Source organism: Lepisma saccharinum, chromosome 23 (genome assembly GCF_977018435.1).
Source record: "Lepisma saccharinum chromosome 23, izLepSacc3.1, whole genome shotgun sequence".
NCBI lineage: Eukaryota > Metazoa > Arthropoda > Insecta > Zygentoma > Lepismatidae > Lepisma > Lepisma saccharinum.
In genome coordinates, this window is record NC_139251.1 from 44,290,528 (window position 1) to 44,316,074 (window position 25,547).

The window sequence follows — 25,547 nt, forward strand, 5'->3', positions numbered from 1 at the left end:
TGGCCTCCGCTCAATAGAATTCTATCTCAATAGCAGACCCAAACCTCACAACCCCAGCACCAACTTCCTGACCCACCTAGCCCACCTTGTCCTCACTTGTAACAACTTCACCTTTGAAAACCAAAATTTCCTACAGATCCGAGGTACAGCCATGGGTACCAGAATGGCCCCATCCTATGCAAACCTCTTCATGGGCCAACTTGAGCAAGAGTTTTTGGCTACCCAACCCCTCCAACCCCTCCTCTGGCTCCGCTTCATCGACGACATCTTCATGCTCTGGACACATGGAGAACCATCCTTGTCAGCCTTCCTGGACCAACTCAACCACTTCCGTTCCCTAAAATTCACCTGGACACACTCCCCCAACCAGATCACCTTCCTGGATGTGGACGTGCACATCGAGGGAGGACACCTGACTACCTCCATCCACATAAAACCCACCAACCACATGCAATACCTACACTTCTCCAGCTCCCACCCGTTCCACACCAAAAAAGCAATTCCATTCTCTCTGGCCCTCAGGGGACAGCGCCTTAACACTTCACCCACCTCCCGCCAGAATTATAACCTCCGCCTACACCAGGCCCTGGTTAACCGTGGATATCCCTCCATCCTGGTCACCAAGCAAATATCACGAGCTGCCTCCCATACCACTACCACCAAGAAACCTGCTGCCACCAACCCACCTGCACTCATCACCCAATATCATCCCCACCTCAACAAAATCAGGCACACACTGCACTCTCTTCTCCCAATCCTCCACAGTGATCCCGAAACCAAAAACATATTTCCCGACAAACCCAGGGTGGTTTTCAAACGCCCCCCTAACCTCCAAAACATCCTGGTCCACAACACTCCTTCACCACACATCCAACACCCCCCTGCCCATAAATGCAACCGACCCATGTGCAAGACCTGTCCCATCCTCATCACTTCTCACACCCTCCAGGTGCACACGGCCACTGGCAAATTTACCCTCCATCCCAAAGGGACCTGCCATGCCTCAAACCTTATCTACATCCTCACCTGCAACATCTGTGGTGATTTTTACCTGGGGGAAACATCAACGGCCCTCAACCTCCGCATCAATAACCACCGCTCCTCCACCCACAACCTGGACTTCACTGTCGCCGTCCACACCAACCACCACAACATCAGTTTCAACGACTGCTTCCGGGTAGCGATCATCCACCTCCTACCCCAACCAGCCAACACCTCTGTTCGCAAAAGATGGGAAAGGGCCTATATATCGGCCATGAGTGCAACCACTCCACCTGGCCTGAACAAGGCCACCCAGTAATGCCCAACCCTCACCCACCACCCTCCCGCCCTCCCTCCCAACTCATCCTCCCCACTCACAGTTTACGACGAGCCTGGTGACGAAACAGTGTTTTTTTCGTTCTACGCACCGCTTCTTCTTCAATGGGGACCTGGCAACTCTGCAGGACCCCAACTTCCGGTTCCATCTTCTGTTTCTTCTCACACCGATGATGCTATAAATTAGCGAAAATTTTGAATTTTCCTACTGTCCGGTGAGTGTTTCCTTTTACCTTATTTGATTTTTATATATATATATATATATATATATTCATTAAAATGCTGTAATATATAACATGACAAATAGAATATACAGGACAATTCAAAGGAAAAATACTACTTTTCAACCTAATAACTGCAACATGAGATGATAATGCATGATGCAAATGTTGCTCTCTAGTTTGTATCCTAAGAGTGGAAAGAAAATTGCCAAAACAAGACAAACTTATAATTTTTACAGCCAGTTTCGACAGAAAACAGTATCAGAGAGTAATTTTAAAAAACAGGGTCTAGAACTATGTGCTAAGATTATAAATGTTCAGTGTATGCTGTGGGAATTTCATACATTCATTGTGCACTGGAATCGTAACAAGTTTCTATCTATGTGAAAAACATTGTATTTTTACCAGCCTTTAAAACAAATTGTCTTACCTTCTATGTAATTTCATACACTTACAAAAACTTTACACATTACCTCACTAAAAATAAAATATTGAAGTTTGCGCTACTGCTGTCTATTCTCACTACTACTAAAACATATCTGGAATAAAAAAAGGCCAGCAAAACTGTATACGATGAACGGTAGTTCCTACTATTACTGGAACAATATAATGCTACCATGAACATATCTGAAAACATACCAAAATTCTTGATTTTTCTTAAGTTTTTTTTTTCTTAACCATTATTTATTCGACCCATACTTAGGGTAAGTTGGAAATTAGCAATTAAGAAAATAAATATTTATTTAACAAGACTTCCTTTATCTATTAATGCATCCCGGACTGCCTGTGGCAGACGAGCGAGGCTGGCGTCTGGACTCGCAGCCAGTATAATCTTATGTGGGGTCAAGTTGTCACCCCTATATATTTGTGATTGTCCCTTCATGAATCTCATCTTACCAGCATCCATCCTCATCTTCATGATTAGTCAAAAGGGGCATAAAAGTGGAGTAAAAAACACACTAAATCAATGAGTCAGTCATTGTGAGAGCAAAATTCTTGACTTTTTATTGACTTTCATGCAGCAGCGTGGTGTGCAACTAACTGGTGTTACCGCACATAACAGCAAAATGTACAGAATAAAAAGTTGCTTCAATAAAATGACAACATTGTTCAATACGTTAACCAACAGCGTTGCCGTCGAGCACATATTGCAGAGAACATTTTTTTCTGCAGCCAAGAGAAGAGAAGAGTGAGGCCGTACTACTACCCTCAAGAGGTAACAAGAGAAGGTGCCAATGCAAGGGAAGAGCGAGGAAAGACTTTGAGGCAAGTGTGCTCTGTTTAGGGGCTCAGTTACCGGTGAGGCATGCTGAACACAGGCCAGTGTTGTCACATTGGATTGAAAACATATTGTAGATTTATGCATGTTACTCACTATTAAAGGAAATAAATACGTTAAATAGTATTAATTGATTTAACTACTTATGTGAGTGAGTATGGAGTCTTATTAGGAAAACATTTCAGAGGTCAAACTGCCTCCTTCATCAGGTTCGTGGATGTTTCTAGACACAGAGCATAGTGCCACGTAAAAGAAGTGTTGGATTAAGATTCAGTTAAGGGTTAAGGATAAAAACACTTACAAAAACTCTGCCGTATTCCAACTTCAAAAATCTCAGCATGTTAAAAACTTCGTAAAAACAATCCACACTTATATTACAATAACTAAAAAAGGATCCCAAAAACAACGATTACGAAGAGGTTAAGGGAAATCCGATAAATAAAATAAGAAAGGAAGTAAGGAAAGGTATAGAAACTAGTATCACTATACGAAGTGGGGGAAAAAAGAAGCTTATAAAAGATGTTAAAGAGGGCAACATTCCTACTGCTTTTGGTATTCCTAAGACACACAAGACTGGGGTTCCACTTAGACCCATAATCCCGACCTACGAACACCCTGGCTACGGGTTAGCTAAAATATTGGTAAGTAGAATCAAGAAAATTAACAAGGACACACAGTATAGCGTCAAAAACTCTGTTGAAATTAAGAAATCCATTGAAAATTTAGCAATCGGGGATGAAGATATGATTAGTAGTTTTGACGTGATAAATTTGTATCTGAGCGTACCTAGAGAAAAAGCGGGAGACTGCCTTCAGGGTTGGTTGTTGGAAAAAGGTCGAAATTCTCGCCGCTTGGGAATATGTTAGGTGGTTCTTCCTTGTAACAGGTTACAATATTTCTATGTTAACAATAAGATCTTTAGGCAGAAAGAAGGGTTGGCAATGGGCAACCCAGTATCGGGCATATTGGCTACCATTTTCATGCATTTTGTAGAAAAAGTTGCTTTAGAGCAAACAGGACTTGGTTTAAAATACTATGGGAGGTAGGTCGACGATATGCTAATAATCGGGAAAGAAAAGGAGCTCGATATTGTTTTTGACGAATTAGGAAAGCAGGAAAAAAGGATTGGTTTTACAAGAGAAAACCTTGTCGACGGGAAGATTAATTTTCTAGACCTGAGTATCACAAAAACCGATAAAGGATTAAAAACAGGGGTTTTCCATACACCGCTAGCTGGCGACTTGTATATTAACAAAAAATCTGAACACCCTGGAAGGATTAAGACAAATGTTGTTCTCAATTTTTTCATCAGGGCTGAAAGGCTACGCAACGAAAGAATTGAAAAAGAAATTTCATGGATAATGGAGGTAGGCTTAAAAAATGGGTATACAAATCAAGAAATGAATAAGGTAGGTAGAAAAGCACGAAAGATCATAAAAAGGGAGAATACCATCGACCCCAATGAGAATGGAAAGAAGATGCTGAGGTAGGGAATTTGATTAATAAGGATCTTTTTGTTGGAATCCCTTATCATAAATTGTTATCGGAAAAAATAGAAAAAACTGTAAGAGAATATGGTATAAAATGTGGTATGAAGACCCGCCGGAACATTGAACAATATTTCACTGAATATAAAAAGGGGGGAAAAGAGCAGGAAAACTCGGAAGAACAAAAAGGGGACTATAGGATAGAATGCAAATGTAGCAAAGAATACATAGGACAGATAGGAAGAAGCATGCGCATAAGATGAAGTGAGCATGATAAGGATATCGGGGAGGGAGTACCCAAAATGGGTCTCTCTGAGCAGATTATTGAAAGTGGACATGGGATTGTAAAAAGAGAAGTCATTAGGAAAGATAATAATAAATTAAATAGGAAAGTTTATGAAGCCGCGTATATTTGCACGGGAAATAGGAATAAACTCAACAGAGATGATGGTAATTTAGAGGACGGATGGATTAGTTTTCTGAAGCTAAGATAGGTTTTCATGTTACTTCGGAGGTCATAAAAGCAGCAGAAGAAGAACGAGAATTCACTTTTGATTGGTAAGAGATAAAAGAGGGATGGTTTAAAGGAGGGGAGGTAGCTTTCACCTTCTGGTTGAGGCGGGAGCTGCTTACCAGTGTAGGCCTCACAACCAGCATGTATTTGCAACGGCTGCTTGGGATCTTTTTTAGTTATTTTAATATAAGTGTGGACTGTTTTTACAAAGTTTTTAACATGCTGAGATATTTTAAGTTGGAATATGGCAGAGTTTTTGTAAGTGTTTTTATCCTTAACCCTTAACCGAATCTTCATTCAACACTTCTTTTATGCGGCACTATGCTCGGTGTCTAGAAACATCCACGAACCTGATGGAGGCAGTTTGACCTCTGAAACATTGTCCTAAAAGACTCCATACTCACTCACGTAAGTAGTTAAATCAATTAATACTATTTAACGTATTTATTTCCACATTGGATTGGCAGAAAAGAGCTAAATCCACCTAATATGGGGATACTGTTTTTGTGAAGCAACTAGAGGTAGACTGCAAAGCCAAAGCTGGATTTAATACAACTGAGACCAGTTAGTACGAGGGTCACTATTTACATTTTGAGCCTAACAATGAAAAAACAGGAATTTGGCATTGAAAACTGCTTTATTGTTTTTCGAAGTATTCTCCTTTATGGTCAATACACTTTTGCATTCGTTCGAACCATTTGTCAAAGCAGTTTTTCCAATCTTCTTGAGACACCTCCATAATATGGTTTTTGAACGCATCAACGGCGTCTTCTGCCGACGAAAATCGTTGTCCACGCAATTTATTCTTGACATTCGGGAACAAGAAGAAGTCATTGGGTGCCAAATCAGGACTGTATGGCGGATGACCCATCAATTCGATTTTTTGACTGTTCATAAAGTCGGGTGTTAGACGAGATGTGTGACAGCTGGCATTGTCTTGATGAAGAATGATCCGACGGCATTTGTTTGTTTTCCGTATTTGACCGAAGACCTCTGGCAAACAAATTGTTGTGTACCATTCAGAGTTGACCGTTCTACGTTCCTCTAAAGGCACAGTTGCCACATAACCAGTTTTCCCGAAAAAACAGGCGAACATTTGTTTCGATGTGCTTCGAGCGCGAACAAATTTTGTTGGATTGGGTTCATCTTGAAACACCCATACAGTCGACTGCTGTTTACGTTCCGGCTCATATGCATATATCCATGATTCGTCACTTGTTACAATCTTATATACATCTTTTGAAGCACCACGATTGTATTTATTGAGCATTTGTTTGCACCAATTGATGCGAGCGTCTTTTTGAGTTTTTGTCAAACTGTGTGGGATCGAACGAGAACATACCTTTCTCACAGCCAAATGATCATGTAATATTTTATATATGCTGGTGGAACTAATGCCTATGGTTGCCTCAATCTCACAGTATGTCACATGACGATCTTGCAGTATTAGGTTTTGCACAGCATCAATGTTTTCTTGAACAACAATTGATTTTGGACGACCTTCGCGAATCTCGTTGGTGAGCGAATGGCGGCCACGATTAAATTCGTTATACCAGCGTTTCACAGTGGCAAAGGATGGGGCTTCATCGCCAAATGTGGAAGTAAGTTGATCGATGCACTCTTGTCTTGATAATCCACGTCGAAAATCGTAAAAAATCATCGCACGAAAATGTTCACGAGTTAATTCCATTTTATTGTTGTCGCGCAATCTCCAAGGCAACATAAACAACACAAATGAAGCTATTGACAAAACAATTGAAGTACGTTATGGTCAATAATGCCAGACGATTCCGTGCAAACGTCAAATCGCACCTAACTTCAATCAGTGTTGCTAAGGCTCAAAATATAAATAGTGACCCTCGTATTAGATGAAAAGATAGTTCCTTGGTGCGATTCGCGATTTGGACAAACCTACTCCAAAATGCTTAAGTTGGCTAAGTGGGCTTCCCTTCCAGATTGACTGCCACTGTTGTCTGCTCACCACACAAAACTAAAATTACCCTGGGAAAAGTGTGGTTCTTCTTCTTACCCTTTGCACCTCATTGCAAAGAAACAGAGACAGATGAAGAATTGAGCTGGGTACGAGGTGGTATCAAATAGTTTCGAGACTAGCTCTGTTTACAAGAAAGAACTTCATTTATCTACGTTTGCACATGATCACCTTCAAAATAGTCACCTTATACAGCGCTCCCACCGTTTCTGCCACTGCTGGAAATGCATCCTGGAAGTCTTCTTTTCGAAGCGTGTCAAGCATTTTCTGCGATTCGCGCTGGATCTCCGCAATGGTGTCAAAACGGCGACCTTTGAGCTGGATCTTCAGCTTTGGAAAGATGGTGAAGTCCGCAGGAGCCAAATCTGGCAAGTAGGGTGGGTGCGGAAGTGGGATCATCTTGTTTCTGGTGAGAAACTCACGTGTGAGGAGAGCACGGTGACAGGGTGCATTGTCGTTGTGGATCAGCCAGTTTTTCGCGCACCACAGATCCGGTCGCTTCCGCTGAATGTTCTTCCTCAGATGCCCTAAAACCTGGCAGTAGAACTCGCTATTGAATGTCTGGCCCCTGGGAACGAATTCATGATGCACAATGCCGCGAATGTCGAAAAAGACGCTGAGCATGCACTTGGTCGAGCTGCGGACCTGCCTCGCCTTTTTCGGTCGTGGAGATGATGGGCCCTTCCACTGTGAAGACTGTTGCTTTGTCTCAGGGTTGTACCCTTACACTCACGTTTCGTTACTAGTAATGATCCTCGACATGAAGGACAGGTCATCCACGGCACCCTGACGGAGTTCTTGGCAGACTTGGACGCGGTGTTCCTTCTGCTCCTGAGCCTGCAGCCTGGGGATGAACTTGTCAGCAACACGGCGCATGTTCAAATCACACGTGAGGATTGCCTGCACTGTTCCGCATGACACACCGACAATGCCAGCAATGTTGTGGATTGTTCTCAGACGATCCTCATGCACAAGTTTCCAAATGGTTTCGACATTTTCGGGTGCTGTGCTAGTTGAAGGTCGTCCTGATCTCTCTTCATCTTCCACTCTTGAAGTGTGCGCGCCACTCAAAACACCTCGCACAACTCATTGCAGCATCACCATACACTTGCCGAATAATGTCAAGCGTCTCTGTGGCAGATTTGCCAAGTTTCACACAGAATTTGTTCACTCATTGTTCTAACTTGCTGTCCATGGTGAAATCGCAGACGTGGTAACGCACGTGGTCAGAAGAGCACCAGCTGAACAGCTCACGATGTACACAGGATGCTGTCTGTTGGCACACTGACTTATGAAGGTTGGTGCTCCCTGTGCCTTGCACTGCCATCTGTTGGTGTGCTACAGAACTAGTCTCGAAACTTTTTGATACCACCTCGTATGTGACTATTCATTGGATTTTTGCGGTAAGTGTTTCATGAGGGGTAGTTCTTTCTAGGAGTCTTTCTGGCTAAATGACTGTGCGAATTGTAAAAAAAAGAACAAGATGAACAAAAATAAAGATTTAAGATGTTTCTTTTTTTCTCTGGGGAGGGGGGGGGGTTGATAAATGTCTAGCATTCATAATTGTTGTAGTGATGGCCAATAACACTTCTGAAAAAGTCACGCCACACTACTGCTTTCATGACTGGCAGACACCGTGATAAATGATGCACAAGATTCGTATACAGTTATGGTGACGCTATTAAATAGCATTGAACTACATTTTTACAAACTTTCAACAAGGTAGATGATTTTTGTAAAATGAGCAAAGCAGTTTTCTCCAAGGAAGCTTTAAAATGTACATTACATGAAAATAATATTAGGAACATAATTTGTAAAATGTAAAACAACACAATCTGGCATAAAAAAAAAGTCATTCAAAATGAATACATATTATGTGTGTAGCATGTAAGATTGTACATACTACTCAGAATTGAGATCTTACCTTTGTTGACTTTCAATAAAATATAGGACATGATCTGCTGTTATTGACCTGTGATGAGTCATATCACAATGGTTGGCAAGAACCAGGACAGGTATATGATTTGGCACTTTTGGCAATTCTCGCTGCACGTAATCAAAAGTCCTGGAAATGCAATAAATTTAAATGTTAAAAGTTTGTGGAAATTAAATCTACTTTCTGCAATGATAGGCTACTTAGAACTGAATGTACATATGAAATTAGGATAGGGGAGAAGGTGGGAATATGAAACATGGTTGTAATATGAAATTTGATATAATTATCTACTCACTGGTGCGATCTAATGTTGACAGTTGGCAACACTTGCAAAATACTGACCATTACTCACTAGGTCACGTTGGATGCAGTTGAGTTAGCGATGCCGTCATAGGCAAGAGCGGCAGGTTTTCGACCATGAAACAATTGTTGTAAGGTAAGAATTATGCATGTTTTTGATGCATTATTAGTTTTGTTAGCAACACAAAGTAACGTGTTCTCGAAAGTACTCAGATGAGACTTCCGTACTAACGTAGTATTGAATGGGAAGCGGTAGATGTAGGTAAAGTTTTTTGACGGTGCTTTGAAAATGTCTGCTTGTGGTAATATGGAACACTTTGAATTTGTAAGAAATACCTGTTCCATATTACAACCCCGGTTTCCATTGTTTCAGGTACACGATGCTACAAACACAACTTGGTCCTAAAAGAGAAAAACATGTAGCGCTATGTAATTATCCTAGAGTACACCTTATTGGCTCATCAATCAGTCGATCGGCTTTTATTTTGAACCTTAACATTATTTCATATTACCACCCCATTTTCCAAGCCCTCAATTTTGACAAGATTTTTTTTAAAATTGTATATTTCCAAAATGACTGCACAGTTTTGAATATACGTTTGGTAATAACAATATCAAAGAGTATATTTACCTCTGCAATACGTGAATATAATCAGAGTCAGCAACTTGTCTAATGACAGTGGATAACAAAAAAGTGTTCCATATTCCCACCTTCTCCCCTACAAATTACTGAACCTATCTTTTTCCTAAAAAAATATTTACTAATATATAATGCATGGGCAAATTTTATATTGATTTATTCTTATCAATTTTATCTTCCATACTGAGAGGAAAAATGGGGTTGAAATATTTATTGGGTGAATTTTTAAAACCATTTCTATCTAAGGCATAAGGTGTTTCATAAATAATTGAGGGTTACAAAAATGTATTGCAAGGAAAGTATTGAACTGTTTTCCTTCATCTCAACAAATTTTCAAGGTACAAGAGATGTTATTCTTTATTGATGAAACCAGTCCAGAACGAACAAGGAACTGAAACAATTTTTTTTTGACACCTACAAATGTTCAACGTGCACACCATGGGTGACATGGCACTCATCGACCTAGTTGTTGCACCACTCAAATCAACATGGGCCTGTCGATAGTGTCTGTCGCTGCGATGATACAGTCCCTTAAGGCTGCGAAACCCCACAAAAATAAGTCACACGGTGTAAGGTCCGGTGATCTTGGGGACCAAAACATTGCACAAAACACTGTTTGTTTCTGGAACTTCGGAACAATCTTGGTCCACTATATCCATGAGATGTTAACCAGATGTAGCTTTATCACCTCATGCATGTATAATTGAAAGCATCAATAAAAAAGGAGGGGAAAAAAATCAGGGAAACTGAAATTCTACGGATCTAATGCCCTGGTTTATTTTAAAGGCACCTAGGTAGCTAGGTTATTCAGTTTGAGGGGGCCAAATCTGAAATTTGTTCCTATGAAACTATTAGCAGAAACAAAACTATATATGGGAGCTAGTATTATTTGTTTTTGCCAGGCCCAAGATGACTGATTCTTGGTAAATATTTTCACAAAAAATTGGAATTTATCCATTAAAAATGGAAACGTACTACAACACTTTAGAACTACACATAGATCGTACCCATGGCAACTTGAGACGAGATACTTGCAAGAATACAAAGCTCTGAAGTTGAAGAAGGGAGAAATTTTAAATCTCAGAACATTATCACTCAGTTATTGGAGATCTCCACGTATCTCTCGATCCCCTACTGTTGACCGCTTGGCAGATACTTTGACTCCATCTGTAAGGGAAGGGTCATTTGCAACGAAATGTTCGAATCTCTGGTTTCTAGGAACTTGGAGCAAGGGTAACCTCAAGGCATGCATGATTGGCTACAAACCCGTAAGCAACGATTTGTGTCTTACATTTGCTTCTGAAGATTTTATTCAGAATAGCAAGTTTGTTCCCCGTGCAGTACTCCAGTTCTGCTGCAAATTTCCCTGCAATTTGTACATAATATTATTGAATTTTTAGTATCAAATTTTTTTTTTTTTTGGGGGGGGGGGAGGCACAGTTGCAACTAACGATGTTTCTGCCCTGAATGTATGTGGGTGGAGGTAGGTTGGGCATCTTCAGGGGTTCTCCCCTTTTGCCTTTTTTAGTTTCCGAGTGTGCATCATCAATTCCATCACTCATCTGCAGCATTGTAATTAGCCATTGTGACAGGAGAGCAATGCCAAATAAAAAAAAAATATATGTCCGTGTGTGATAAAAAAACAACTTTAAAAGTAACACACTGCAAAAATTATAAGATATGCTCAGATGGGCTTACCAACTTTTTGTTATATCCATCATAATAATAACACCATTTGTTCCTTTATACACATCAAGGAATTCAGCATCTAATGCAGCTTCCTCAGGTACTTCCAGCTGATGATTTTCTAACTTCAGACCTTCAAAACGCTTCTTCTTTTTTCCTCTATCCACCACGTCCCACACCTCCACCTTCACTATATCATCCGTTGCTTTGTAACTCCACTGAATACTTGCAACCTGAAAAGGCAAAGACGAACATGTTTTTCTATATCTTGTTCGATCAGAAGTAGTATTCAAAAATATTTTCAAGGTTCAAGATATGTTATTCTTTATTAACTACTTATCTTATCAGAAGCAAACTTGGATTGATTGATTGATTCAGTTGGTGTTTTAAGTCCACTTTATGCACAGTATGGCTAATCTGGACTGGTCCTACAGTTTAAAGTGGGATCCGAACCACTATGTGCTTCCACCGAGAATCGAACCCGGGATCCTTTGATTACAGAAGCAAACTTGGACAAGCACCTTCTTGATATATGTTATTGGGAAAGTTAAGTATGCATGCATGGGCTTCATTGGCCATAATTTAAATATATATATTGTTGATGTCATGGTTACTTGTTGTTAATTTTATGTAAGTGTTATGGAGTGAAAATATAGAAAATGAATGAACCAAAATGTTTGATTTAAAATTATACAAATCGTGTTAGTAAAAGAATGACATGCTACTTTTCATGTTATATTTACTATTCCTAATCAGGTTGTTAAATGTTCCATAAAGCAGAGAATGTTATAAATTTCCAGATTTTACATTTTCTCACTCCATACAGTTTACTTTTTTTCTCCCTTTGCTTCTCCTGCTTAACAAGTTCACTGGCCACAGTACCCTGAAAAATATGTAACTAAAGTTCCACTGTATTCAAAATTATCATTCATTACACATGCAAAATGTCCAGGAGTAAACATCTCAAAAAAATACTTCTGCAGTGGTGCTAATGCATGGTTAATAAAAATGGTTAGTGTTGATAAATGTACCATGGTTAAATTTAGACATGCAAATGGTTGTGAGACTTCGGCCGCCCTATCCCTAGTTTTATCCGGCCCTCTGGATTTCTTCCTACCTTAATACCTCAATCTCTCCTTTCACCTCACCTGGGTGCCAAGTGAGCAGATTATCTTTGCACTGGAATTACAAAAGAGAGGAGGGGGGGGGGGGTTCACACAATAATTTATATTTTTATGTGCCTGGTTCGTTTACACAAGTACAGAAAGTGAATATACAAGTTGTTAAATGGACAGTACCGTAGATCTTTAAACCATAACATTCTAGTATACATATTGTACATAGCGTTTCCATGTGTGTCTTGCATAGACCAAATTAAAAAAATCTCTAAATCAATATAATTGCACACCTATAGCATAACCAACGGCACTTCCTTTACCGCAGAGTTAGCATAACTATCTCTGCGGGCCTATCCTCAGCTTAAAGATATTCCGTTCATTACAAATGTGTTTCCTTACGCCTTCACTCCTTCTTTTGGGCATCAATTATTCAATACGGAAATATCCACATAATCAAAGCTTTTTCTAAAAGGGGACTTGGGACAGCAACAGGGGTGAACTAAACATAAGTGGACTAAACTTGAGGAGACGTTCCTCTTTCGTCGATCAATGGGGAAACACTGTTTTCTGCTAAAGCCCACTGGCCTTTTTTATAGTCGGGGTAAACATCCGTGGACATGGACCCCGTAGCGTTGGAAAATTCCACTGCAATGGTCTTTTGACAGACAGCTAGCTCCCCCAACCAGGGAGGTAAAAAAACAGGGGAATCTAACATCCAGCAAAGCATAATCCAATAAGCATATACACTTACATGTAATAATAACATAAAAGTACACTCATGGAAACATATTACTTAACCCTACACCTTGTAGCTGGCCAGCAATTAATTAACATATTACCAAAACCAGTAATGGTCAATCCGACCTTTACATGGTTAACTGGTTTATTATATCGGAAGAATAAGTGAGTAATGTGGGCTGTAATATAATGACTCTTACCTGAATTTCTTCAGTTGGAATATATTCTTCAATAAATTTCTGGCCTTGGAGTCTATTGAACAAACACGTCTTCCCAACATTACGATCACCTTTGATAATAATTTTCACTGTGAAAAAGGAAAATGTGGAAGTTAATATGTGCATAAGAATAGAAAACTAAGCACAAGTCATCATGAAAGCTCATGTCAAATGTGTGCATTTTAGGAGGATGGGGAAGGCTAAATAACAATGAAGGATATACGGTTGCTCAGAATACTGTTGACAAAGAAACCAAAAACAAACAGTATTCTCAACACATTTGTTATATTCTTGTGGAACTTCAATGACGGTATCAGAAATTGGTAACAGTTCGTTATATCAGAGACACATTAAAATTGGATATTTTGTGTTTTGCTTGGCTCGTACTTACCAATTGTGTATCGCGGAACATAGTTCAAGGTGCCATTATACTTTTTACACGAAAACAAACACAATTTTTCACATAGAGAGTAGTTTATGTTATTCCTTTTTTTGCTTCCGTAACACACAATATGGTGGGCAGAGGTTGACTAGCGTTGTAGGTATGCAGTGTTTCCAACCTTCTTCACCGAAAAATACCTACTATCGTGTTCGTCACTTGCACAAATTGTACATTATGCACTGGTAGCTGACGGATAGCCCCACGAAACATTTCTGATAAGGTTAGGTTAGGCAAGCATAGTTTGAAAAAAGGGTTGGAAACAATGAAACGGTGTTACGTCATGAAGCGTATGCAGCATCCAGTTAATGTAGTGAAAGCAATGGCACATGTGCGTCTGCGAGATATTTCTCTTGAAAAATACGACGAATGTTGGAAACCTTAGAGAAACTCATTTCCGTAAGTAGTTTCTTCTGTAAAAATGAAGAAATGTGTCTCCGATATACCGAACTGTTACCCAGAAATTGAGTGGGGGAGAAGGGAAGGTGAGTACCTTCTAGGCCCAAGTTCCTTTTGTTTTATTGCGATTTCATCATGCTACGAATGCAATTTTTACATGGTTCGATTTCAATGTACGTCTGTTAACCACACTGCGGAGTTTTAGCGATTACTTAAGACTTTGTTCAATATCTGCTTTTGTGGTTAGGTTAGGCAGGTTAGGTTTGGTTCCCTTAGCATTAAAATAAAGTCCCTAAATGCATTATACTAAGGTTCCAATTTACTTCAACATTCATTCCCACGCTTCTACGACATTTACTGTCGCTTGTCGACAGAGAATATCTTGTCCATGAGAAGTGCACAAAGTAATTTTCAAGTTGTTTTTTTCAACATAAATGACTTTTATCAAGTCCAAACAGTGCTCATTACTTTAAGGAAGGTTAAAATTTCGTGTGACAATGATTTCCAAAATTCTACGACAATTAGTCTTTGTGCTAGGAGAAATCAAAAAACAATCAGAACCGTTACCATCTTCTACCTTACACCAACTTCAGTGGTGACACTGGATGTGTAAATTTTTCAGGCATATTTATTTACACAGTTGCATAAAAACGATTCATCTTCTATTTATAGACGATCTTCATAAAAAAAAAAGAGAGCATGGTTCTCGCTTGCTATTGTGATTTTATACATGCTTTTTCAAAATTTTATACTTGAATTTTTCAGGTCTCTAATAATGATTCATTTCGATTATATGCTAACATTAGATTACTTTATGACAACAAGGGTAATAATGATGTAACATTTAAAATTAATTAAAAAAAATACCACTTACTATTATATTGCACTCCTTTAGCAAATTTTCGTTGCAAGCTATGTGACATAGCTTGCAAACCTGGAGGTGTGACAGATGAACTATTGCCATCGCTCTTCCCTGTAAGTCGTCGTAGAGCCGAAATCATAGTTTCTCTCTTCTGTTTACGAAGTTCAAAAATATTTGGCTACCATGGGATGGTTTCACCCTGCATCAATAAACAAAAATAAACTTCACCAGTAATTCAGACGTATCATAATGACACTGCTGCTTAAAATTTCACACACACAAAAATGAAGATACTTCTTTCTGGTTACCACATGTGAATTAAAAATACTGCATGCAAAAATAAAATACTCCTCCAAGGAATTAATAGTCTCATAATGCCCTCTTCACAATTACGGACTGACACATAGCCAAAGTCCAATACACAGTTCATGACCTTTAAAAGCGTACACCACAAGATTAGGTATTCACTTTGTCATCACTGACCAAATTGCTATTGTACTTACCAACGTTAACAGCATTCATGAAAATTTGCAGAGATGTTGAGAATAAGGAATCCATTAACTACAACGAAGAAATTTGTAGAAATTTCACTTTCTGATTTAATATCCTTGCCATCTGTCAAGGAAACAGTTGAATATCGCAAGCCGTAAAAATTTCTCCTACAATGTCAATGCAATAAGACGTCATTAATGAGCTGTTATACATGCAATGTCAACGGGAGATAAAACGCAACATTCAATAATGCATTTTAAAAATCGTAACAGTTAAAATAGTTCGGATATCTCAAGAAGATCTCGGAAGACATATCAATGAAAGTACCAGACTTGGAACACACCAGGAAAGGGCAAGAGAGGACCCCCAAAATTAAAAATACAATGGGCCCGTTCCGAAAGTCGCACGAGTTTAACGCGTTAAACGAGTTATGGTAACTGGCCGTTCCATAAGTGCTTCCGTGCGTTTCGTGAGTTTCATTATGCTGTCCCAAAAGTCGCATTCCGTGCGTTTCGTGCAAGAACGAGATTCACCAAACGCACGGGCCAGGATGCTGGTTTGTTCCGTGAAAATCGTCTGCTCCTTGCAGACAAAGCGCGTGCTGATGGATTCAAACTGCACTAGTTCGGAAAATGTATTATAATTTTAACAGATAGCGATATGAAGCAACATGCACAAGATAAGTATGCCTTGACCATTCTTAGAATGTGATTAAAATGAGTAACAGTAGCCATAATAGAGTTTATTTTTGCCATAAGGACATTCCTTCCGCTGACGCCATGCGGAAACTTTCTCTAAACAAAACGCTGCGCCTGCGCTTTCGCCTAGCGTGTCCCATAAGTCTGTAAAATAACTGGTTTCACCAGATTCACGAGCCCAGTTATTTTCGTTGAATGCGTTCGTTTCGTTAAGACTTTCGGAACGCACCCAATATAAACGTGACGAGACATTCCTCATGCTTCGATTCGATTCATGATTGAGCTATTTTGCACCCGTCACATTGTATAGTCATCTCAATTAGTACTCCAACAATTTGTTTCTTTATACAGCATATTTGCAGAAGATACGTACAGTGGGATCCATGAGTATTACCATGCAAATTGTTCATCACCATGTTCGTGCACCTTATTTGACCCAGTAAGAGCTTCAAGAATTAAAAGAAAACTCAAAACAAGCTGTCTACAACTTCTGCACATAAATACATAAAAATACATACATAAAAATCTATCGCTTAAAAACACACAGGATGTAAGAGAAAAATTAATGAAAATAGTCATGGACAATTTGCACGGTAATACTCATGGATCCCACTGTACAATTCAATCTGCAGGTGTATCAATATACGCTGTATAAAATACACTTTATTACTGACTTTTATCATAGAATAGCTTTTATCTTTATTTTAATCTGTTATATTGTATGGGATTTTATTCCTCTTGTATTTTAATGTACTTTCTTGTTCAATTTCTTTCTAATATTGAATTTTATTTTATTTTCTATACTTTTTGGGTTTTCTGGGCACTTGGGTGTAAGAACGGCCAAAGAAATAGTAGGCGAATTGCCCAACATTATTTTCATTCGATCTGTATTACACAATGTGACGGTAATGAATTGAAATAATGACGTCAATAAACAGAGGGCAGTGCCTGCTTCGAACCAATATAGTTTCATTACTAAAAAAACTTAGAATGTAGAGTAAAAAAGTAATGAAAATAGCGGTGGACAATTTACATACAATTATCTTTGCCGTTGACTGTACTACGTGGAAGGGTCACCCCTTACACCCCGATTAATGATTGGTTAATATTATTATTATTGTTATTATTATTATTATCAATAATAATAATTTATTCAGCGGGCGAAGTTCAGCCATTGGCTGCTCTACCTAACTCTTGTCAGTATCTACTTGTTGTTGGTCAAGTAACCCACAGGAATATTATTGTGGAAGGATACTTGTTTATGCCCGTAATAAAAGAACAAGATTGCAAGCATCTTTGGAAATGGGAAATTATTTGATTATTATTGTTTGATGTTGTAAGTTACAGATGTAAGAATGATCATTCCTTTTGATTAAATAATTTGCTAATAGTAAAGGTCAAGCGTCAAACAAACAGACTATTGAATTTGAGAAAAATAATTAAAGAATGCATAGGCAAAGTGATCATATAAAACCTGCTTTGAATGTCATACTTGTCCTTTGGAAGTCACCTGGTAAGGCTGTTTGGTTGAGGATCCTAATTTAAAAATCTAGTTTTCAAGATAATGTTTATTTAATTTTGTCATTCTTTTCAGGCACTGAGGCACGTATGGATTTAATAAATATTGAATTTATCCTTAAGCCTGCCGCGAATAGCGCACCTGTCTCGAATAATGCAATAACTTACGAGGTTCTCAATTTTGTATTTGTCCGGAATTCTTCGTTTCCTTAATTCATTTATTCAATAGATATTTTCTTAAGATTTGAATAGAAAGCGCCATAATACTTGTAGAGTTCCAGTTCAGTTAATTTTAGAGTCATACACCACACATTATATCGTTAAGCCATTTTCTTAAAGATACAAGACTGCTCATTAAACCTAATACTTTGCTGTTCATTCATATTTTGTTTCTAATTTGGTAATAGGCGGTACTGGAGAACAACTGGAATCAACGAAACTTAGAGTGGTGTTTATTTCAGTTTCATTTGATACACTAATTATTAGCAATTAACGTGCAATTGTAAGCATACATAGTAATGTGTTAATAAGATTTGAATGCGAGGTTTAAATTAGTGGAAACAAATTACTGAATAGTATTCGGGAAAGGCCGGCCTCCTTGGCGGAGTAGTTAGCACACCGTGCTACGATGCCAGAGGTCCCGGGTTTGAATCTCGGCCTGGGCATATGTGTTATTTGTGAATGTCCCTTCATCAATTTCATCTATAATCATTCATCCACATCTTCGGAGTTTAGCCAAAAGTGGCATAAAAGCGAAGTAAAATAAACCAAATCAATCAATCAATAGAATTCTGGTAAACTCTTGGCAAATATCTATAAAATTATTAAGATAGTAAACAATCTAGTTTATCCGCCCTCCTTCTTCCGGATGAAGAATATGATAAGCTCCTTCATCACTCTAGCCATAATGAAACCTATTCTCGGGTAACATGGTATAAGTTTAATTGTTCTATCTATCAAATGATTTGAGGAATACAAAGAGTGTCAGAAGATTTTAGATTTTAGGCAAGCAGACGAAATCGAGTAAAAATGAAGCCCTTAAAGTCTTGCTATGCTGAGTGGGACCCAGCACAAGTCTTCCCCCCTCAAAGTTTATCTGGGAGGATACGAGACGTCGAGAGGGTCCTTCAATCATGCATGTAGGATATGATAGAATCCTATTGTGTACACCAGGGGTTTCCAAATGGCGGTCCGCGGGCCGCACGCGGTCCACAATGCCTTTTTTTGCGGCCCGCGAAGCCAGTCTGCAAAATAAATTAATTTTGTGTATTTTTATTAAAATACGTTCTATTTTTACTGAAGGAACAGTTTCAGAGTATGGACTTCCTTAAACAACTGGCGTTTCTAACAGATATCACAGTTCATCTGAATGAACTGAACTTGAAACTGCAGGGAAGAGACCAGCTGGTGTCAGATTTAATTAGAAACATGAATGGGTTTCGTAATAAACTGAAGATTTTCAACGTTAATTTGGAGAGGAAAGACCTGGTCCATTTTCCAAGCTGTCGGCGGATAGCAGAAGATGAAGAAACACTGGACTTTTTTTTTTAATTCAGTGCAAATATTAAAGAAATAATGAATGAGTCTGACTCCAGATTAAAGATTTTGAAGAACTTAAAAAGCAGCATCCAGCTATTTAGCAATCCTCTTGGCTTTAACACCTAATAGAAAGAAAAAAACAATACCAAAAACACTAACAACCTAAACATTCGATTGTCTTATATTCAGAGGCGTGGCGTGCATGTAGCCGCTGTTACCGCAGGTAACACCAAAATATAAAGAATTGAAGAACCCGTCTTAAAATATTATTACGTACATAAACTGGTAATATTGTCGTAAAGTAAACATTGCAGACTGACATTTTTTCTGATACCGGCAAAAGCGAAGAGGAATGATCCGGTACCCTCCACAGGCAACATGAGGAAAGGGCCCTGAGCCCAGGCAAGTAAGACTTCGCGTTGCGGCAAAGACTGACCGCGGGAGGAGGAGGCGGGTTTTTGGGATGCCTGTTTAGCCGGCGCAGTTGCCGGTGATCCTTACCGGAAACATACCAGTGTTGCCATATTCAATTGACAGAAAAGAGCTAAGTAGCCTATTCGGGTCTATCTTACTCTGAAGGTGTCCAGTCACACTGGGGAACGATGGCGCAGTGGTAGCGTCGCCGCCTTATAATCAAGGGATTCCGGGTTCGATACCCGGTGGAGGCACAAGTGGTTCGGATCCAACTTTAAACTGTCCCGATTAGTATTACTGTTCATGAAGTGGACTTAAATCGCCAAATCAAAATTTTAAAAAATCAAATCACACTGGGGCAAAAGCAAACTACCAAGTGATATTTTGTATTTACACTAAATATCAGCGATTATGAAAGTCCTCTTTGTCCTTCTTCAACATCATGGGCGAGAAGGAGAGGAGAGGGATGGGTATGGTCAAGGGGTCCGCTGTCCTTCTAAAAATGTCAACCTAAAATTCTATATTTCACACATATAATATTATTTCGGTTACAGGAATTTGTGATAATTGTTGATAATACTGATTGAGATTGACATACGTTGTCGCAGGAATGCAATAATTCGGGATTGAAGCAATGTTTTTGAGGTGGTAGAACTGTTTTTGGGTGAAAACAATACTTACAAGCATAATTTCCCGATTATTATCTTAGCGCGCTCTGAAGTGTCAGGTGTCGCAGGTTCGAATCCTCAGCAAGAAATGGTTATTTCAATGTTCGTTGTTATTATCTTACTTACATAATTATAAAAATTAATAATTACATACACAAAGAAATAATAATTTTATTTCAATAATTCACCATGCATCCTCATCGTCACGATTATCCTATAAAGCGAAAGCCTTAAAGGTAGCAAAGGACGTAAAGTATACGAAATAGTAGTGGTGTCAGAAATGAGATTTCAGTGGATTTAGCGAAACATGGGAGTGGGAGTAGTTAGGAAACAGATGAAGACTACATCTACTCTACATACGTCTTATTTGAAACGAAAAGTTTCGCGATTTGGGCAAATCTGCTTTCAAAAGAACTAAGATGGCAACATTAGTAGAACTGGACTTCTTGCAGGTTCCGAAGGAAATATTGGAGAAGGGCCGATGCTGAGAGGGGAGTGGGCAAGGAGGGTGCTTCACGTGTTACAAAAGTAAACAACGGTTTGTGGGAGGGACTGTGCAGTGGGAGTTTTGTGACTGGTGTCTTTCGTCTTTATGTTGTTTTCGGGCATTGCCAATTAATTAATGGAGCTTGCTCCGAGTTCCGAGGTGGCGGGTTCATCCTATCTGGACAGTGTGTGTAATCGTGCGATAGAAGATATTTTGAAGCAATCTTTCGGTTCGTTATTTTGCAGAAAAAATCGAAATTGTGGCGAAAGGGAGGCCAAAGCCTATTCTGAACGATTTAAAAACCAAGTCGCCTGCTGGATATGACCGACATTTCAATGTTTCGTGGTATAACGACTATCCGTGCTTATGTGGATGTGTGCAGTTGTCGAAACTCTTTTGTTCGCCATGTACTCTATTTTCGGGTGAAAAACAAAAAGGTGTCGAATTCAGATGTGGATAACATGGACCATGACCATGACGCACCCAAAAATTCAAATTCAAATGAAAAACTTATCTTTATGACAGCATCATAGAAGTTTTTTGATTTGATTTGATTGATTTTGCTTCGCTTGTGCCACTTTTGGCTAATTTGCGAAGATGGGGATGAGTGATGATATGATTAAATTGATGAATAGACATCACAAACGCCCATGCCCAAGCTAGGTTTCGAACCCGGGATCCCAGCATCATATAACTATTTTCAAAGTCGGATTGATCTGCTCTATAAGTAGCCTTCGATGTTTCTGTAAGTATCAGATTACGTATTATTGTGTCAACAACCAATGTTTGCGATTTCACTTTAGTCATTATGTCAACATTTTTTTTTCCTGATTAATAACTTTACCAAAATCTAATAGATATTGAATTGCATACGTACCAGATTAATATTATATGAACTACTTGGAAGACATTAGGGGGGGGGGCATGAGGTGGGGAGGCGCCCAAGTCTCCCTTAAATGTCCTACTGATAACCGGTGACACTTTTAAAAATCCACGCCACGCCACTGCTTATATTATATGTAATGTAGTGTGCCGTGGTCGTTGCATTCAAATAAAAACTGGAAAAGTAGGGGGCGTGGCTTCTCAGTGAAGTTACATAATTTTCCCGCTAGGTGAGACTGGGTTGCCAGTTTTACATAAAACGTTGAGACTCGTGCGTAATATTCGGGACGACGCAAAACTCCTCGTAATAAAATGGAAGAGGAGGATATGGTGGAGCTTTAAAAGGTAAATTACTATAAGCAAACGCCACAGTAGCTATATGATATTCATATTGGCATGTAGTTGACATACCGGTATTGTAACTAGATAATGTAATCGTTCTATAATCAGTTTGATAACTACCCACGGAGACCATCGATGCACATCGAAAATTATTGCAACTTTTTTTTACTCCTTAGTAACTTTTCTGCATACTGCACGTTCATGTAGAGCATGATTATCTTCCTTAATGTTTAAAAAATATCCACATAAACAAAATTGTTAACCAACTAACTCTCTAGCCTTCTTAAACCCGAAGGATTATGGCTGCAGCAGCCATCTGTTCCTATCCTGGGTAAAATCAATGCAATCTCTTCCATCCTTACCGATTTCCTTTAGGTCCTTCTCAATATTAGCCTTCTATCTTCGTCTTGGCCTTCCTACAGGTCTCTTACCATCAGGTTTCCCAACAAGAATACTGTAAACTCTTCTTTTCTCTCCCATTCGTGCCACATGGCCTACCCACCTAAGTCTTCTTGGTTTAATTATTCTAATAGTATTTGGACATGGATACAAATTATGTAGTTCTAAACAAAATTGTTACCTAGGATAAGTTTCATGTCTCTATCGCTCTTTGTACAAAAGTTACGCACGTTCAAATTCTTGGTTGCGTGACTTTTTTATGCTGACACGAAATCTGACCTGCCTAACCTACTCAAGTACGCATCTAATAGTAGAAATAAACATGTGATTAGGTAAGCAGGTTAGATTTAGTGCTATTAGCATAGTTTACAATTGCACAGCATACAATAAATACGTAACGCTAGCCTCTCGTGGGGTTTCGTAATGGTTGGTTTCTTCTATTGCCACCGGTGGCGTGGTCGATGTATAATTAGACCCACTTTCAGTCGAATCATTTTTTCTTGATTCTGATCCCCAAGCGACCAGCTCAACAAAAGAAAATTTGATTTCGGCCAAGACAGAAACACCGCAACAAAATTTTAAGAAATGTGGCCTTCCATTGGAGGACGAACACCGCGAAAGTAGTCCGTGGTGTAAATACGCGGATGCAGACCGTTTGTTATTCGCACCACGTGGCATCTTTACGACTCCCCAAGCGTCAATTTCAGCAGACTTCCTCCATCGAATTTCTCAGCCTCAGAATCGAGGAATAAATAAAATAAACAAACTAATCTGAGACGATGACGTCTCGCCAGTAGTCGGACTATTTAATTGCTCGGACGGAAGAGGGAACTGCAGCACGGCGAAGCTAATTTAAGCCCAATTAGACTCTCCCAGCAACTCTAATTAACAGAATATGGGAGGCCCGATGACATTTTGAAAAGTAGGAAGACACATTACGACGTTCTTGAAGGAACTTACGAACACTTTTGTTGTCGGTCGATGACTGGAACTCATAACTGGAAAATTAGTTCTTCTTGGAACCGAGTACAATCCATGACCATCCAGAACCTTCATTAGAAAATTCAATAAGATATTATTACCCTACGAAATCCAAGATCAGAATATTTGGAAGCAATGAGCTCATTGTTTTGATACTTTCTCCAGTAATCATAGCCAGGGTCAAGGTGAATTGATTTAAATCAAAATATAAATCATGCAATTTTTTTAAAAAAAATCACTGATTTAAATAACTTTAAATAAATAACTTGTAGAATAATTCACTCTTCGCAACACCTTATTTGTCCGCGCTGAAAATATTGAAAGTCCTGAATTCGTAAATTTGGCAACAGCACTTCTGGGCCAACATATAGTAGCCTACTTTGCAACAGTTCTTCTTTTAAAATGAAAACGCTCTTGTGATTTTTTTCATTCTTTTACATCCTATGAATTTAGTAATAATATAGTTCGTAGTAATACGAGTGTTGAAAAATATTGATGAATCTTCATTATGAAATTGAAAATAAGGAAATTTATGTGGTTTGAAACACTGAACAGGTTCTCCTTCACCTGGAGTGAATTGCCATCACATTTGAATGCAGAGGCAAATTTCGCACGATTTTAAGCGAAATTTTAGCACAAATATCTTGCAAAATACTGGGTGATACTGCAAAGAGCTTTCCTTCCTTTGATTTGTCGCAAAAATGGGTCTAACTCCAGCACAAGGTTGTTTCCGCCGAGACGAGGTGTTCTATAGAGTTTCTCGTCAGAAATCTCATGGAGCAGTTGGTTAGACAGTCGCCTTGTTGTACTTTTTCTCTTCGTCAAGAACGAAACAGCGTAAGTTCAAATTCCAGCCTCTCATTCTTTTGTTTTGTTAATTACCAAGTATGAAGTATTGTAATAATGTGATGTACGATTATGTTAAATTACTGTAAGTGTTTATCCATTCCTCAAGAAATTCTTCTGCTCAGCTTGCTTGATTTTTCTCTAGCACAGGTACTCATCACAAGTTCAACAATATTCAGTGATGATGCAGGATTTTAGGCAATACATTCTTTATTCAGCTCCCACAAGTTATGTTAACACACTTTAAGAATTTATATGCCATAGACATATGTTTTTAAACAGGGTGTTGTAATCAAGGTGCTCCGGGTGTTTGATATTCGGTGGCGGCACATTGCACATTGGTTCGGATTCACTTTTAAACTGTAGGTCCAGTCCCGAATAGCTCATGTGTGCATAAGGTGGCCTTAAAACAGCAATACAAATATATATAAAACTACCCACTTCAGAATATACTTCACATGTTTCTACGTATTCCGCGTTGCTTCTTGCTTACTAATTGGAAGCTTCCCCCATCACACTTCATTCATTCATATAATTTTCACTCAAACTTCTAGTTCAGGACTTTTCAGGACAGACAATCACAACCATCCACGTCCGAGCCGGGAGTCGAACCCGTGACCTCTGGCATTGCAGCGCAGTGTGCTAACCACTCCACCACGGAGGCCGACTGCACCACACTGCTCACATTAGTTTTATCACTCCGTTCGAGAGATGAAGACATACACATTTGTGTAGTGGTGAAGTGTAGTGTGAAGTGGAAAGTCTTAGTTGGGGGATGTTTGCTAGAGCATTGAGGATAGCTGGGAATGCTTGTAGGATTAAACATTATGTCCATTGAATAAATCGACTAAATTTTCCTTGCTGAGGGATAGTATAGTCCCGTATCTCCACTTTACATACAGAAAAATCAGGTTCATATTTCGAAAATGACTTGAAGACCAATCCGTTTTTCACCACGAAAATGATTTTTTCAAAGTTTTTATTTATTAATATGCACTTGTAAGATTTTCTATTGTTTTAATTTCACGCATATTTTATATTTCAGAAGTTGAATATCCCTTTCCTCTTTATCTTTCTGCAGTCTGTGGAGATAGCTTGAAGTTCTTTGGCAACAGGAGTCTGGTTCAACTGCCTCCT

The 25,547-nt window shown here is 39.0% G+C and overlaps 1 protein-coding gene across 2 annotated transcripts in view; it reads right to left on the minus strand.

The window, feature by feature from the left end:
• The window catches only part of LOC146005349 (rab-like protein 6), a 39,375-nt gene extending 23,600 nt beyond the window's left edge, over positions 1–15,775 (minus strand). The window contains exons 1-5 of one of the 2 annotated variants that reach the window (XM_083144542.1): positions 15,648–15,775; positions 15,157–15,343; positions 13,427–13,533; positions 11,383–11,603; positions 8,733–8,873 (exon numbers count right to left, since the gene is read on the minus strand). In XM_083144542.1, the coding sequence (XP_083000668.1) occupies positions 8,733–8,873; positions 11,383–11,603; positions 13,427–13,533; positions 15,157–15,283 (596 nt within the window). In that variant the 5' untranslated portion in view covers positions 15,284–15,343; positions 15,648–15,775. Of the gene's footprint in view, positions 1–8,732; positions 8,874–11,382; positions 11,604–13,426; positions 13,534–15,156; positions 15,563–15,647 lie in introns of those variants that run through there. The other variant, XM_083144543.1, reaches the window with a different exon arrangement.
• Positions 15,776–25,547: the final 9,772 nt, after the last annotated feature.